This window comes from Brassica rapa, chromosome A02, assembly GCF_000309985.2.
Source record: "Brassica rapa cultivar Chiifu-401-42 chromosome A02, CAAS_Brap_v3.01, whole genome shotgun sequence".
Classification (NCBI taxonomy): Eukaryota; Viridiplantae; Streptophyta; class Magnoliopsida; order Brassicales; family Brassicaceae; genus Brassica; species Brassica rapa.
In genome coordinates, this window is record NC_024796.2 from 9,154,190 (window position 1) to 9,171,000 (window position 16,811).

At 38.0% G+C, this 16,811-nt stretch overlaps 3 protein-coding genes across 4 annotated transcripts; 1 reads left to right on the forward strand and 2 right to left on the reverse strand.

Annotated features, from left to right (window-relative positions):
• On the reverse strand, nucleotides 1-1,123 carry LOC103852321 (psbQ-like protein 3, chloroplastic). The gene is made up of 3 exons (XM_009129232.3): nucleotides 614-1,123; nucleotides 294-500; nucleotides 1-212 (listed from the first exon to the last, which is right to left on the reverse strand). Exons 1-3 carry the CDS (start codon nucleotides 875-877, stop codon nucleotides 117-119), a joined length of 567 nt encoding a protein of 188 aa, XP_009127480.1. The 5' UTR covers nucleotides 878-1,123; the 3' UTR covers nucleotides 1-116.
• Nucleotides 1,124-1,179: 56 nt separating this feature from the next.
• On the reverse strand, nucleotides 1,180-4,048 carry LOC103852322 (senescence-associated protein AAF, chlorolplastic). Of its 2 annotated transcripts, XM_033285004.1 has the most exons (14): nucleotides 3,836-4,048; nucleotides 3,421-3,547; nucleotides 3,270-3,387; nucleotides 3,044-3,187; nucleotides 2,868-2,941; nucleotides 2,705-2,781; nucleotides 2,568-2,639; nucleotides 2,425-2,493; nucleotides 2,297-2,346; nucleotides 2,108-2,216; nucleotides 1,964-2,032; nucleotides 1,775-1,878; nucleotides 1,590-1,665; nucleotides 1,283-1,513 (listed from the first exon to the last, which is right to left on the reverse strand). In XM_033285004.1, the coding sequence occupies exons 2-14, from the start codon at nucleotides 3,521-3,523 to the stop codon at nucleotides 1,358-1,360; spliced, it is 1,221 nt and encodes a 406-aa protein (XP_033140895.1). In that variant the 5' UTR covers nucleotides 3,524-3,547; nucleotides 3,836-4,048; the 3' UTR covers nucleotides 1,283-1,357. The 2 variants fall into 2 exon arrangements, with proteins under 2 accessions (XP_009127482.1, XP_033140895.1); XM_009129234.3 differs by having other exon boundaries at nucleotides 1,180-1,513; nucleotides 3,270-3,547.
• Nucleotides 4,049-8,659: 4,611 nt separating this feature from the next.
• LOC103852323 (pentatricopeptide repeat-containing protein At1g66345, mitochondrial) lies at nucleotides 8,660-10,756 on the forward strand. Its single transcript, XM_009129235.3, has one exon. It carries the CDS (start codon nucleotides 8,961-8,963, stop codon nucleotides 10,560-10,562), a length of 1,602 nt encoding a protein of 533 aa, XP_009127483.1. The 5' UTR covers nucleotides 8,660-8,960; the 3' UTR covers nucleotides 10,563-10,756.
• Nucleotides 10,757-16,811: the final 6,055 nt, after the last annotated feature.

Consider the following 16,811-nt stretch of genomic DNA (forward strand, 5'->3'; position numbering starts at 1 on the left):
ACTTAATAATAATGCTGGTATTTCAAAATAATGGGATTAATTTACAAACTGATTTCACAGTGACATTTCAAAGTGAGGCATTTCAGACAATTTCTTCATTAATATGTTGATTGCATTTAAATTCGAGTAAAAATATTATCGAGTATCGCAGCAATGCTCTTGTAGTACTCCATTACTTTAGTTGCATCCCCATCTCTTGCTGCATAATCCAGCTACAAATTTACAATTGAAAAGTTTTTCATTTAAAAAAAGGAGTATGTATTTATTAGTTAGAGCGAAATGAAGAAATCTACCTTGGTGATAGTACTGAACAGAGATGAATAGAACGACCTAAGAAGAGGTCTATCCTTGGGAGGCTTTGCTTGGATGATTAAATACAAATCTTGTTTCATGTTTGATGCACTTCTTCTTATCTCTTTCCCTCCTTCTTTCCACCTCTTATTTTCTATCATTATCTCTTTTATCTTTTTTATATTTTCCCCATTTTTTCTTAATCCTTCCTATCAAAGATAATTCAAAATATTATGAAAACTTCACATCCCAAATGCTAAGAAATTAAACTTTTAAAACCCACAAGTATAAATATTATGTTAGTATGTTATAATCACTGGACCTTAGCCATCTCGACAGTGCGTACGGGCTCGGGTTGTGGTGCCAGGAAGCTGAAAAGGTCAGCAGCACTTGCGGAGGAAGAGCGTTTGAGGTCAAGGAGAAACAGTTGAGGGATTATTGTTCCTGAGACTGAGAGAAGAACGTCTCTTCGTATTCTTCTTGATGAATCAGTAGAGAATGTCAAGGTAGAAGCCGCAGTTTCTAGATGAGGATTTGGATTGTTAAAGGGACTAAAATGTTGTGGTGGTGGCTTTGAGAGTGCCATGTCTTTCTGTTTGAGTGAGCACAAATCAGGATTGTAGAGGAGAAGAAGATAGTGTTGAGGCTAAAATTGTAAGAAATAATGGAATGTCATTTTGTAGGTTTTATGCAAGATGGTATTTTTGCAAATTGAATAATAAAAGGAAAATGCCTCGAATGTTTTTTTCAACTTGTAGAAAGTATGAATTTTTCTACATATTTACTTGTTGATGTAATGATGATATTCAACTATATGAATCTTTAGCCATAAAAATCTGCCAAAGAAAAAAAACTAGAATTCATGTGGATGTTAATATGTAAAAATAATTCAAAAAACATAAAATATACGTAAGAACTCAAGATACACCAAAAGTAAAGTTAAAAACTTATTATTTATTCTAAATACTTTTTAAAATTTCAAATAATATACATATTCTTGGCCAACTAAATTATCATTAACTCTAAATTATCTATTCTTTTACATGAAACAAAAAAAAAACTATTTTCAGATTTCGTCATGGTCACTGTCTCCATCTTCATCATCATTTGGGTTCGTAAACCTAAGTGCGTCACCTTCTTCGACTTCCCATTGCTCCTTCAGCGCACTGATCGCTCTGGAAGCAGCAGCTGCAATCGCCGGATTACTGTCTTCCGCGAGTCTCTGTTTTTATATTATTTAAAAGTCCCATAAAAAATGTTGCACGAATGATCATAATCAATATCATTTATCTTATTACCTGTAACGCTCCCATGCCTGCATTTCCCAACGTCCACATCGATGGCGCAGCTGCTAAGGCATTAGCCAACGCTTTCCTACACCAGAGAGCATGTCAATGTTCTTTGAATAAAAAAAAAATGATGCAACCTAAACACTATCCATGTTTCCCTACTTGAATGTTGTGTATTTATTTAACTTGTTTACCTTGTATTGACGTCTGGAGAGCTAGAGCATTCAGCCAATAGTGATGCACTACTTTTACCATCCATTGCATCGAGGTCGATCAGAGTAGTTACTAACAGTTCAAGCTGTCAAAAACCCAAAAGAAAAACAACAATTTATAAAAAGGTTAGTAAATTGTAACAGAAAGGTATCATAGATCTATGGACCGACCTCTTCAGGATCAGTGTAGTCAATTCCATCGGCTTCTGAGAGAGCTGATGCCATACTCTTGTAAGCTTCCTGTTTCAAAGGAAGAATCATCAGAGAGAATTGTATTTTTAGAACAAGACAATGTGTTTTCTAGTAAGTCAGGACCTCAATAGCAGATATGCTATCAGATGAAACTTCCCCTAGGAAAAACTCTAGAGCTTTTCCATTCTTCTCAAGCGATATGCGGTCCGTGGTACCAGTCTCGGATGTTACCCTATTAAAATGACAACTTTTACTTTAGATCATAAAATAAAACAAAAAAAAAGGTGTCAAGGATGTATGCTTCTTTCTTACAAGCTATCAACCATTTTTTGCACCATCATATCATGAATGTTCTTGATAAACTGCAACCAAAACAGGACACAGGAAGTGTAAGCATGGAAAATACATCAATACTGTAACAGATAAGACTTTGATATTACCTCTAAAGCCATTAATGCATCTTCCATTGCCCGTTGTTTAGCGCGGAAGTCCGCTCGCCTTAGATCAGCCTGGAAACAAGCGTAAATCTCTCAACCATTTTGCATATAACTTACCAAAAGCATACAGAAGATGAAACGCAAACCTCTAAGGCGCCGTCACTCCAATGCTTATCAGCAGCATTTTTCAACTTAGACTGGGCTATGTTTTTTAATATCTAGGCACGTAAACCAAATAAGAAAAGGCCCAAGAATGGTCGATAAATATTTAAATGAGGCATACAGTGGCAATATGATGAAGGCGCTCGGCCTTTCTCTTGACATCCCGATCAATTTTCTCTGTATCTTCTCTTGCCCGAGCTACATAATAAACGCACAAGGCAGGATTACAAATAGAAACATCCTATATAGATAACTTTGTCTAAGAATGGTCCCTTTCAGTTTACCATCCAGTTTAAGGAACCCAGACCCAAGAATTGCAACGTCCTGACGTGCACGAGCATCAAGTCTCACAATGCCACTGAAAAGAACAGGAACATGGATCTCAACACATAAGAAACCTTTAAGATGTCATGTAATAAATAAATTATTTAGCTCCTTTTGTATGATAATAAAAAAATACCGAGAAAGAAGAACAAAGTCACTACGAGCTCTTTCATTAACAAACTTGGCATCATTGGACACATACTCCACCAGAACCTGGGTTGAGTTGCTTTTACTCCTTGGCATCACTTCCTTCTCACCTTCTTTTTGAACAGTTTTGGAGCTGAAGAAACATCACCAAGAAACTTATCAGCTAAACAAAAACCAGAACTATTGAAAGGTAAGAGCAAATGGGCCAAACTTACTTGGGTAAATCAAGACAATCCTCATGAGGTTTAGTTTCCGTGTCTTGAGACTTGCCAAGAAAACACACTGTAGATGAAGATCTACGAGAAGTAACAAAAGTGAGAGGCTTTGTACAACAGAGGCCTTGTAATTCTTCAGCAGACGAACCCTTTATGGCGGGAAGCGTTAACAGAACTCTTTGAGATCTTGAGACATTAGCCCTCTTCGCTAAAATGGAACTCCTAGGGACCACTTTGCTCACGTTAAGAGCCATTGAGATTATGGACCTAACACGTCTCTGTAGATATCGAAAGTACAAAGCCTTGTTACCTAGGAATTTCAACTAGATATCAAAATTGATTTACATAAACTCTAGGCATCCAGTTTTATAAAAATTTTAAGTGTTCACTTTAGCGAGACAACTTTGAAATTGTTTAAATTCTAGGAAGGGAAAATCCATCCATCAAGAGAAAATAAAACTCAAGTTCTTGATTGTAAAGGAAATCTGAAGACTCCATCATTAACGATACAGGATCGTCGTAAAGACTAAATTTTGATGCAGAGGGAGCAAAAGAGATAGACTAACCTCGTGAAATATACGAAGGAGAGAAGTGGAAAAGAGAAAATCCAAACAGGGATAGGTAGGAGAAACGGAGAAGGAGGAGGATTATCAATTATGGATGAGAGTGAAAATTGTAACCACAAGGGTTACCTTGTGGCCCAGTGTGAGCCAACCATATCTCTTGCTCTTCAGGTATGGGACCCACCATGAACTCGTTCATCTATGGGACATCCTCTGACCGGTCGGTACAACGAATTACTCGGTTAAGCAGGTTAGATTTCTTATAAAAATTAAGATACTATTGTTACAAATAAATAAAACAACAATTGAGTTAGTCTGGGAGACAGAAAAAGTTAGAAGGAAACTAAAGATGAACAAAATGATTTCACCAAGAGACAAACATAAACTAAGAGACAAACATAGCACAAAGAAACTTCTCGAACATCAAGGGACAATCAACTAAATCCATAACAAATTAAGAACTATTTTGCATGTAGACTTTAAAAGAGAGAAACTTGGGAATAGACATGGAGACAAAGCTTGATCAAACCACCGCAACTTCCTATAGAGAATAGCCCAACCAAGATAGAGAACAAAGCTTCAAGACCCGGGAGACAACAAGACAATCTATATCCATAGTCTTATCAAACCGGATAAGATGATGTCGATGAGGAAACGACTTGAAACACCAACTTGAAGCTTGATGAAATAGCAGACCTCGATCAGATCAAATGGTAAATGACAAGAAGCAGTTGAAATCACTCCGGATTATGTCGCATGCAGAGGACAAGGAGACAGAAGATCGAAACCAGAGAAGAAACCAAGAGATCTCAAGACATACATGCAACAACAAAAGGCTAAAGATACTAGATACAAGATCAGATCCGCGTAGATAGATCAAAGATCTAACCGAATACGTCTAGAAGAAGCTTGTGCCGGTCAAAAGTTACTCTCAATCACGGAAAACAAAAGAAAACCTGACTCTGGCTCTAAGAGAGCAGCCGGAGCCGGTGATCGAAAAGAAACCAAGAACAGATCTTATAGAGAGAGGTTTGATAAACAAATAGTTATGATATATTGGTGACTGTGGTGGAAGAAGAGAAGATAGTGACAGTGCCGAAACAATCAATAGTATTAATGGTGATAATGGAATGCTTGACATGAATGAAGAAGAAAGAAAAAAGAAGAAAGAAAATGAGCTAAGAGAAGAGAAGGTTGAGGAGAAGAATGAAAAATAAGAAACAAACATGAAGAACAAATATTGTACTAACTTATACTTTGACGATAATATGGAATAGTATATTATAATATTAACAAGAATTGTCGCAAAAATTTGTGTATATTCTTAATGTAAATGTATTGTTCGCGAAAAAATGGTGGATGCATTATATATTAAATGTTGTCTTTACAAAACTCTAATCGTCATATTCATTTCAGTAGCATACAACCTTTAGTACCATAAATCTGAATTTTGCCATATTTGTTACAACACAATAGAATAAAACATATTAACAAAGAGTATTGTTTTTTTTTTGCTCCAATGCAATCCACCATCTAATTCAGGGATGGTTATTAGTGGTGACGGTGGTGAAGAATAAGACAATGGAGCTGATAGTGAAAGAAAAGAATCAGAAAGCGAAGGAGATACACTTTGCCAAAGAGGAAGAGAAGCATTGTAGTATACTATACTGTAAGAGAATATTACACCATAGGGCAGTTTTAAGTTTTCTATAACACTATAGGACAGTTCTTGCTACTAGAGCAGTTTTTTCTAACTAAACCCCACTTTCTACTTATATACTAATTAAATAAGCTAACTAACCATAAAGTTAACCAACTAAACTTTTAAAAGGCAAGTGGGTTCTAGCATCTTTCTCTCTCCCTTTTCAATTTTACTCTTGACATTCTCTTTTTTAAATCTCATACGAGATGCTTTTAATTTTTCAAGTAGCTTCACATCTATATCACTAATCGATAACCCAACGGCGGCGTTCGATTAGGCGAAATGACAGCGAACAATACTAAGAGGCGTACAATTTGCAGGGAAGAAAATCAAAGAAAAGTAAGAGCAAATTGTTGTCGAAGACACAAATATTGATGAATTTGAGTTCTGGATTCAAGAACTGTGAAACTTTGGATGATGAAAGCTAAAGAAAAATTGATTCTTTTGGTGTTTGTAGTTGACGGGTCAAAAACGAGTTACAGTCCGAGAGCTCTAGTTCTCCTCCTCTTCTCTGTCCTCAGCTCCTCCGTCCAAGATGCCAATGAGCTAAAAATCCCCAATTTCTGCAAAATTCGTAACCCTAAAAAACTTGGAAAGAAAATGACATAATTACGGTTATGCCATTAATGAATTAATTATTTAAAAAATCGCGTACATGTAGAGATGTGTACATATGTACATTCTAAGTGTACATGTTGATGTTTGTGAAAACCATTAAAATCACCAATATATTATGTACACCACTTTCATCTTTCGGTTACTGTCTTGTTTCATATTGTCACCTGTTACCAACAAACAACCAATTGGTTGCATTTAGATTGAGCCAAATGACATGTTTTCTTGGTGCTTGAAATCCCCTAAAGTTTGGATTGACACCTTAAGTACTACAACTACTAAAGGATTAGACTTATCCCACATCAGTAATATTGCAACAAATCTCAAAAATATATTTTACATTATGCAAATGTACATTTCTTTAATAATATGTACACGACATAAATGTACAAAATCGACAAGTACATACGTATACAATATACATATTATCTTTTAACGAATATTTACATATACACATATGTTTGAGACACATGTTACATGTTCAACATGTTGTAAAGTTGTGTACATTCGTTAGTGTACATGTGTAAATTAAAGGTTGGTGGCGTACATGTGTCCAACAAATGTGGTAGTGTACACGACATGGGTGTACAAAATCACAATGTACATTTACAAAGTCACATTGTACATAAATTTATATGTATGCATATATAAGGACAAAAAAAATCAGAATGGACATATGATACATTTCTCTTGTTGGAGAAACAGTTCTTTCTTATTTTGTGAAAACAATTGTGTGTACATTACATTCAAACTATACATGTGTACACTTAATTTTGTATTATACATCAAAGTGATTATGTACCCATTTTTGACTTTTTGTAGGTTTTTAATTTAAATAACTAAGCTTCTGCGATTTAACCATGTACACACAGGGTCGGGACATCCTTGAAATTTGACTGAACCCAAATATCATTTTTCACACCTATATGTTGTTACAGTTTAAGATTTTTTAGTTAACATGTACATATGTATATATTTATTTTGGCATTTTTAGTAAGCAACAGTCAATCCATCTATATGTGCATAATGACACCACATATTTTGGTATTTTCAATCAATCTATATGTGTATAATGACACCACATATCGTTGCACCACATCTTCGAATGATCCATGTGGACATTACCAGTGTACATAAACTTCATGTGGACATTAACAGTGTACACCTTCGACATACAATGTTGAAACTTATAAATGTATGTTACAAATTCATAAATAGTTGAATTTATTATTGAGCTACTTATAATATTTTAAAATGGTGTGCGCTTTTGACGTGTACACGCCTACCTCGAATGTGAATCACAAAAATAGATCCAGTCAGTGATAAGTGACAAATCCACTAAATGAACAAAAATCCACGTGTACTCAATATACTTGTGTACATGAACATGATGTATATAACAACAAAAATGCAACATGGAGGTTGTTTACTTTATCTGAATGAATCAAAATTTAAGCGAACATGATGTATACATCCCAATTTGATGAGTTCATCACTTATCACATATGGTGTAGACATCCCAATTTGATGAGTTCATCACTTATCACATACAACTACTATTTTTTATTCACCATCGATTTATATTGATGTACACATGTATGAATCATATGGTGTACAAAACCAAACTGCTCACAAAGACCATCAATTTCTTTTCACTTAGTTGAATAAGTGATAACCACAAACTCAAACTGATTTCTCTTTTTACAAAAAAAAATAGTGTATATGTGATTCGTTGTACATGTGGATATTGTAATTGTATGTGCTACATATCATGTACATATAAATCATTTATTTTTTTCATTTTTAATGAGTGGCATTTTTGTAATTCCAACTTCATCTTCCCCAAAATCAATTAGGGTTTTTTGCAATTTTTCTCTATGGCCGCCAGCCATTATTCTCACCTTAATCATCAGTTTTTTTATTTTTCTTGCTTATTATACTTTTAAACTTGTAAAAATATCATATAAGACACGATTTCAAGCTTTAAATTACTTTTTTCTACAACAAAAACGTAAATCTTGCTTTTTTTTAATTACTGTCACAGTGCGAGGTGGATGAGTTGCAGAGCACGGTGTAGAAGAGGAAGCTTGGTCGTGTTGATCCATGGCGAAGGAGAAGATGAAACGCAATTAAGATTCGTTGAGGTTCATCAGAGTCACAGACGAGCAGAGCCAGTCCTTCACGATGAAGAGAAGCTGTGACATAGATGACCTGATGCACCATGGAAGTTCTTGAAGAATTGTGTTTTTATTTTATGAAATTAGTCAACTGAAAAAGAAACAAGATCTGAAAAAATAACACGATTGAGAAAGAAAAAAGATGAAAAAGCAGTGGATCCATTATGCTCTAGTTACAATTTAGTTAGTATTGAATGAAATAGATTAAGAAAAAGTGTCATAGGAGTTGACATTGCCTAATAGTGTAATAAAAACTCAGAAACTGCCTCTGAGTGTAAATGTCTCATACTGTAATTATAAAACGGAATAGAATATATTACATAACAATTCTGTTCATCTTCCACAATTCAATCCATCATCTGCTTTTTCATCACTATCTCCAACCCAACAAACCAAACACCTTGCAGATCATACAATCACCCACAAATACAACCGTCACAGCCAATCATCGCAAGAACCCTAAATAGCTTCTTGAACACCCTCACCCTTCTCGTTCATCGTCTCTCTTTGAAATTCATCTATCTCTTTTTTTTTCTTTACGATGTGTCATCTGTGTTCAGAGTTTTTTTGAAGTGAAAGAAATCTCTTCGACTGAAGAAGAAACATCGACATCAGTCTTTCCTCATCTCCTCTCATGCGTCACTTAGGAGAAAAGCAATGCCGTTTCTTCACACTGATCTCGAAACGATCTCCAAGACGCACCCTTGGCTTCTTCTCCTCCCACTCCAAAGACCAACAACAGCTCCTCGTCGACGCCATCTCCGAATCGCTACAAAACCGCGATAACTTCGACACTCTCTCCACCAAATTCTCCTCCGCCAATCTCTCCAACTCCCTCGTCGATCAAATCCTCCTCCGCTTCAAACACCCCGAAACCGCCAAACGCGCCCTAACCTTCTTCCACTGGTCCTCCCACGCTCGAAACCTCCGCCACGGCGTCTCCTCTTACGCCCTCGCGATTCACATCCTCGTCAAAGCTCGATTACTCATCGACGCTCGAGCTCTAATCGAATCTTCTCTCTTAAACTCATCCCCCGATTCCGATCTGCTCGATTCCTTGCTAGACACCTACGAGGTCTCTTGCTCTACTCCTCTCGCGTTCGATCTGCTCGTTCAGGGCTACGCTAAGCTTCGATTGCTGGAATCTGGATTCGACGTTTTCAAGAACCTAACGGATCGTGGATTCTCGCTGAGTGTAATCACTCTCAACACTTTGATCCATGTTGCTTCGAAATCGAATCGGATCGATCTCGTTTGGAGAATCTACGAGGCGGCGGTGGATAAGAGAGTGTATCCCAACGAGACGACGATTCGGATCATGATCAGTGCGTTGTGCAAAGAAGGGAAGTTAAAAGAGATTGTAGGTTTGTTGGATAAGATTCATGGTGAGAGATGTTCTCCTCCAGTGATTGTTAACACGAGCTTGGCTCTCAAGGTTTTAGATGAGAATCGGATCGATGAAGGTATGAGTTTGTTGAAGAGATTGCTGCAGAAGAATATGGTTTTAGATACGATTGGTTACTCTCTCGTTGTGTACGCGAGAATAAAGGAAGGTGATTTGGTGTCTGCACGGCAAGTGTTCGATGAAATGCTTCAAAGAGGTTTCGACGCGAATGCTTTCGTTTACACGGCTTTCGTCAAAGTGTATTGCCATATGGGTGATATCGACGAAGCAGAGAAGTTGATCGCTGAGATGGAGAGCTCTGGAGTCGATCCGTATGAAGAAACTTTTAACTCTCTCATCGTTGGTTGCGCGAAATTCGGAAGAGAAGGAGAAAGCTTGAAGTATTGCGAGATGATGGTCGCGAGAGGACTTCTTCCTAGTTGTTGGGCGTTCAATGAGATGGTTGAGAGACTAAGCAAGATTGAGAACGTGAATCGTGCAAACGAAATCCTGACAAAGTCGATTGAGAAAGGGTTTGTGCCTGATGAACATACATACTCTCATCTGATTGAAGGGTTTGTTAAAGGAAACGACATCGAACAAGCTCTCAAGATGTTCTACGAGATGGAGTACCGAAACATCTCACCGGGTTTCGAGGTGTTTAGGTCACTGATAGTGGGGCTTTGCTCTGGTGGAAAAGTGGAAGCCGGCGAGAAGTACTTCAGAATTATGAAGAGGAGGCTGATACAGCCTAATGCAGAGATATATGAGGCGTTGATTAAGGCATTCCGAAAAACAGACAATAAAACGAATGCGGATAGGGTTTATGATGAAATGATATCAATAAGATGATTCAAACTCGGTGGTTAAGCTTGTTTGTAGCTTCATTTCGAATTATCATTGAATTTTTGCAAGTTTAATCATGCGTTTAATCATGCGCCACTTATCCAACTATCGTGTAATAAGTTTTGATTGTTACACGCATAGATAAAGGCATAAAGCTATTACACATTTTGTCTATAAAATTTGTAATTGTGATTTTAAAATGACTACTCAGATGAATATACAAAACATACTCGATAATTAGCTATATATGCAGATTTTGAAAGTATTTGCATATGTGGTTAAGCTGCGTCTCACGCACCTAAGTCCTCTATTGTAGTCAGATTTTGTTTAGATGGACAGTTTCATTACAGGTGTATTATATGTTCAAATATCACAACTGAAAACTACATTTGAATTGAGTTTTGATAAACCTTTCAAAAGTTCACTCTCCATCAAATTGAAATTAGTTTGAATAATAACATCAGTCGCTCATGTCATCATCACATTACAAACCGTAGAACGTAACGGCAGTTATATTACAAATTTTATTTTACTGCTCAGGCACGATGTCATCATCAATCATCCACATATCCAACTCGGAGACGGGCTCATCGAGTTGACTCGGATGCTCCACCGTGTCACCATCCAGCTCAAGGAAAGACTCCAAGCTCGTTATTTGCTGTTTTAAACTTACATCTCGCTTAGTTCTTAGACGATTAAATGGCTTCCGTAGACTAGTTAGAATTAGTATGTCTTTGTGCTTAGTTGGTAGTTACAATTTCTGCATTTACTATTAAATTCAAGACTTTCTAGTCTTGAAACCTTTTGTGTTAACTAGTCATTGACTTATTACTATTATTTACTATAAATTAATAGCTAATCATAATTTCATTCATTTAACTACAAAGTACAAACCCTGAAATTTATATGCTATCTTTAATAACCTCTTGTGATAACGGCAAGTTGGTGTATCAACTATTGATTCAAGTGGCTTCTCAAACTTGATGTCGATAGACTTTGAGTCTCAAGGAGTTGTTGATGCTGCAAATGCTGGACAAGAATGTACCAGATGTGATGGATCTCAGCCTTTTCAATCTCGTAGAAAGAGAATCATTGATGTAGAAGAAGAAGAATAAGATGATGATGTAATATTATGGAAGCTGATTATGAACTGGTTAAGAGTGAGGGTTTCTGTCAATGCTGATGGTGATCTAAATAAGAGAAAGAAACAGCAGGTTCAGGCTGAGGATGCTGATAGGAGAGAAAGAAACAGAAAGAAAAGGGTGATGAAAGAAGAAACAGAAGACTGATGATTCTGAAAATGAGTCAGGTGATGAAAGAAAGTCATTGGCTCAGAAACAGAAGAGGTAATACTCACCTGTGTGGGAACATTCTGCAGTGATTACTAAGAAAAATGGCTCTCAAAAAGCACAATGCAAGCACTGAAAATTTGAATATGAACATGACTCTGACAGGAATGAGACTAATTGTATGAGACGCCATCTATTGAAATTTAATCTCATGGCTAAGAATGTGATATTCGTCAAATAGTGCTCAATGCATAAGCAAAACTGCAAGTAAGGAAGATTGATCACACTGTTTTCATCAGATGATAGCGAAGCGTATCATTTAACATGATTTGTTAAACTATATAATCTAATCTCTCCTTGATACATTTACATAAGTTAGTTATTTATGTTATTACACAAAGAGTTGTAACTCTTCATGTTGTGTCCTTTAGTATAAAGAGTTGTGTCTCTTATACTTGTATTGATTCGATCTCTATATAAAGATCAATCATCTGTTGTAAACATTATAACCGAATCTCAATAATACAAAAGTATTTTCAGAAAAGTTTATAAGCCTGAAACGTCTATCTTATTCTTTCTCTCGAACTCGTGTGTAACACATTGTGATCGTTGTGTAACACAAGCGGTTGGTAAAAGATTAACATGGTATCAGAGCTTCACGTTTGAGAGGACAAAGAACAAAGCACTAGTAAGAGAAACACTTGGCGTGGAGAAAAGGAGGCTAGAGGATTTTGTCATACGATTTCGGAATCACTCGAAACAAGGAAGAATCAAGTAATCCCCATATTTGATGGAGAGAAGTACGACTTCTGGAGCATCAAGATGACAACCATTCTCAAGACCAGGAAGTTATGGTATGTGGTTGAAGAAGGCGTAGCAGCCCCACCAGCACAAGTGGATGAAACCCCTGAAACAGCAAGGGCAAGATCGCTTAGAGAAGAAGCGATGATGAACGATACATTGGCTTTGCAAATCTTGCAAACTGCTGTATCGGATCATATATTCTCACGGATTGCAGCAGCATCAACATCCAAAGAGGCGTGGGATGCATTGAAGGAGGAGTATGAAGGCTCTCCTCAAGTTCGTTTGATTAAACTTCAAACATTGCGAAGGGAGTATGAGAATCTGAAGATGTATGAGAATGAAGACATTAAGGTCTTCACAGATAAGATAGTTGAATTGGCAAATCAATTAACTTATCATGGTGAACAGAAGTCAGATGTTCAACTCATACAAAAGATACTCATCTCTCTCCCAGCCAAGTTCGATAGCATAGTCAGTGTGTTGGAGCAAACAAGCGATTTGACTTCAACAAAGATGACAGAGTTGATCGGGATTTGAAGGCTCATGAAGCAAGGCTGGCTGCAAGAGAAGAAAGCACCAGTGAAGGAGCATTCGATGCTCGTGTTAAACACAAAAATTCTGGTGTTACACAAGACAACTCAAAGCGCCAAGGAGGCAAGAAGTGGTGCGGTTTCTGCAAGAGAAACAACCACAATGAGAGCGAGTGTTGGAGGAAACAGAAGAAGGATGATCCAAAGAAGGATCACATAAGTAACAAGGAGTGTTACAATTGTGGCAAGTTAGGCCACTTTGCAAATCAGTGCTACTCAAAGAAGAAAGAGAAGGCACATGTGAGTTCGAAGAAGATTCAAATGAAGATCACATGTTGTTCAGTGCGAGCGAAGCAGCAACAACAGTGATGGAAGATGTCTGGTTAGTAGACAGTAGAGCAACTAATCATATGACAAAGGAGGAGAGTTACTTCTCAAAGCTTGATAGGAGTATCAAGGTTCCAATAAAAATTGGAAATGGAAGCACAGTCATGACAGCCGGTAAAGGAGACATTACCGTCATGACCAAAGGTGGCAAGAAGACCATCAGAAATGTATTCTTGGTTCCGGGTTTGGCAAAAAATTTATTGAGTGTTCCACAAATTGTTTCAAGCGGATACCGGGTGAGTTTCCAAGAGAAGAGATGCATCATAGATGATGCAAAAGGAAGGAGGATAATGGATATCCCAATGACTCACAAAAGCTATCGAATCAGGATGAGTTCGGCTCAGGTAGAAGAAGCCTTGAGCGCTAGTGAGCAAGGAAAGATGGAGACATGGCACAAAAGACTTGGTCATGTAGGCGACAAAAGGTTGCAACAAATGCAGGACAAAAACTTGGTAAAGGGATTACCAAAGTTTAAAGTCAAGAAGGAAGCATGTGAGGCGTGTAGACTTGGAAAGCAATCACGCAAAAGCTTCCCAAAGGAATCTCAAACTAAGACAAGAGAGAAGCTTGAGATTGTACATACGGATGTATGTGGGCCGATGCAGCACCAGTCTGTTGATGGAAGCCGATACTTTTTACTATTCTTGGATGATCATACTCACATGTGTTGGGTATACTTCATGAAGCAAAAGTCAGAGACATTCTCACTGTTCAAGAAGTTCAAAGCAATGGTGGAGAAGCAGTCGGATTGTACCATCAAGACACTGAGATCATGGAGGTGGTGAGTTCACTTCACGAGAATTCAACCGGTTCTGTGAAGAAGAAGGAATCAATAAGCAAGTCACCTTGCCTTATTCACCACAACAAAATGGTGCAGCGGAGCGCATGAATAGGACCTTGGTGGAGATGGCTAGATCGATGTTGGCAGAACAAGACTTACCGCTCAAGTTATGGGCAGAAGCGGTATACACTGCCTCATATCTTCAAAACCGTCTGCCATCAAAGGCAATAGAAGAAGATGTCACTCCTATAGAGAAGTGGTGTGGACACAAACCAGATGTGTCACACATGAGAATGTTTGGTAGCATATGCTACATACATATCCCAAATCAAAAGAGGAGGAAGCTAGACGTCAAGGCAAAGCGTGGAGTCTTTGTTGGATATAGCAACCAATCCAAAGGCTATAGAGTTCTCATTTTGGAGAATGAGAAGATTGAAGTATCAAGAGATGTCGAGTTTGAAGAAGGAAAGAAATGGGATTGGAAAAGGCAAGAAGAAGTGAGGAAGACATTGGAGTTGTCTATGGAAGACTCTCACTCGCCTGAGGATCAAACCGAAGGTGCATCCAGTCCTGAGGAATAAACCGAAGGTGCATCCAGTCCTGAGGAACAATTTGGAGGTACTTTCAGTCCTATTTCTTTTCAAAATGATCATGATACTAGTAGTGGAGATGAAGAAACTTCTGAGGCACCAAGGAAGTTCAAGTCCATGGTTGATATCATGGAAAGGGCACCGAGAGTAGAGCTTGATGAAGCGGCTCAAGCTATAGAAGCTTGTCTTCATGCAAATGAAGAACCATACACTTATGATGAAGCGTGTGGTACCAAGAAATGGAGAGAAGCAATGAATGAGGAGATAGCCATGATTGAGAAGAACAAGACGTGGGAACTAGTGGACAAGCCAAAGAAGAAGAATGTGATAAGTGTGAAGTGGATCTACAAGATCAAGACCGATGCAAACGGCAATCACATCAAGCACAAGGCGCGGCTAGTTGCAAGAGGGTTCTCTCAAGAGTATGGTGTTGACTACCTTGAGACGTTTGCTCCTGTCTCAAGACATGATACAATACGAGCCATACTTGCCTATGCGGCTCAGATGAAGTGGCGATTGTATCAGATGGATGTGAAGTCAGCCTTTCTCAATGGCGACCTCAAGGAAGAAGTGTATGTCACACAACCGCCTGGATATGTGACACACGGGAAGGAACACAAAGTGTTAAGGCTACACAAAGCTTTATATGGTTTAAAGCAAGCCCCAAGGGCATGATATTGAAGGATAGATTCATACTTTCTTCAAAACGGTTTTGAGAGGAGTATGAATGATGCGGCTTTATACATCATGAAGCAAGGAGGAGATGTGTTGATCGTGAGTCTATATGTGGATGATATAATCATCACAGGAAGCAACATTCAGAGCATCAACACATTCAAGGAGAACATGAAGAAAGAATTCGAGATGGTGGATCTTGGATTGTTGAACTACTTTCTTGGAATGGAAGTAATTCAAGACAATGGAGGCATATTTCTTTCACAAGAAAAGTATGCAAACAAACTTGTAGACAAGTTTGGGATGCGAGACAGCAAGAGTGTAAGCAACCCACTTACACCACAAGGAAAAGAGTTGAGGATGACAAGGAGTATGGAGATCCGACTAAGTATAGAAGCATCATTGGAGGGCTTTTGTACTTGTGTGCATCAAGACCTGATGTGATGTATGCAAGCGCCTATCTCTCAAGATACATGTCATCACCTCGCATGAAGCACTACCAAGAAGCCAAGAGGGTGTTAAGATATGTCAAAGGAACATCAAACTTTGGAGTGTACTTCACAAGCGTGAAAGAACCAAGACTTCTAGGCTACACGGACAGCGATTGGGGTGGTTCTAAGGAAGACAAGAAAAGCACTTCAGGTTATGTGTTTACTCTTGGATCAGCCATGTTTTGTTGGCAGTCAAGCAAGCAACAAACAGTGGCGCAATCAACGGCTGAGGCAGAGTACATAGCCGTGTGTGCAGCAGCAAATCAAGCAGTGTGGTTACAAAGACTATTTGAAGACTTTGGTCAGAAGTTTGAAGGAGGCATTCCGATCTTATGTGACAACAAATCAGCAATAGCAATTGGGAAGAATCCGGTGCAACACAGAAGGACGAAGCACATAGAGATCAAGTACCATTTCGTGAGGGAAGCTGAGCAAAAGGGAATCATTGAACTGAAGTATTGCAAAGGGGATGATCAACTCGCAGACATTCTCACAAAGGCATTGGGTGGTTCAAGATTTGAAGATTTAAGGAAGCAGCTTGGAGTCAAGTCGAGATATGATTAAGGAGGAGTGTTAAACTATATAATCTAATCTCTCCTTGATACATTTACATAAGTTAGTTATTTATGTTATTACACAAAGAGTTGTAACTCTTCATGTTGTGTCCTTTAGTATAAAGAGTTGTGTCTCTTATACTTGTATTGATTC

Bases quoted from the DNA above. Each gene is read 5' to 3' on its own strand.
- LOC103852323 (XM_009129235.3), top strand. From the start codon at position 8,961: ATGCGTCACTTAGGAGAAAAGCAATGCCGTTTCTTCACACTGATCTCG.
- LOC103852322 (XM_009129234.3), bottom strand. From the start codon at position 3,523: ATGGCTCTTAACGTGAGCAAAGTGGTCCCTAGGAGTTCCATTTTAGCG. The intron at 2,494-2,567 runs GTTTGCGTTTCA...GCTTGTTTCCAG, and splicing joins GGAGTGACGGCGCCTTAGAG to GCTGATCTAAGGCGAGCGGA. The intron at 1,879-1,963 runs GTCGGTCCATAG...GGTTTTTGACAG, and splicing joins ACTACACTGATCCTGAAGAG to CTTGAACTGTTAGTAACTAC.
- LOC103852321 (XM_009129232.3), bottom strand. From the start codon at position 877: ATGGCACTCTCAAAGCCACCACCACAACATTTTAGTCCCTTTAACAAT. The intron at 501-613 runs GTCCAGTGATTA...TATCTTTGATAG, and splicing joins GCACTGTCGAGATGGCTAAG to GAAGGATTAAGAAAAAATGG. The intron at 213-293 runs GTAGATTTCTTC...GTAAATTTGTAG, and splicing joins TGTTCAGTACTATCACCAAG to CTGGATTATGCAGCAAGAGA.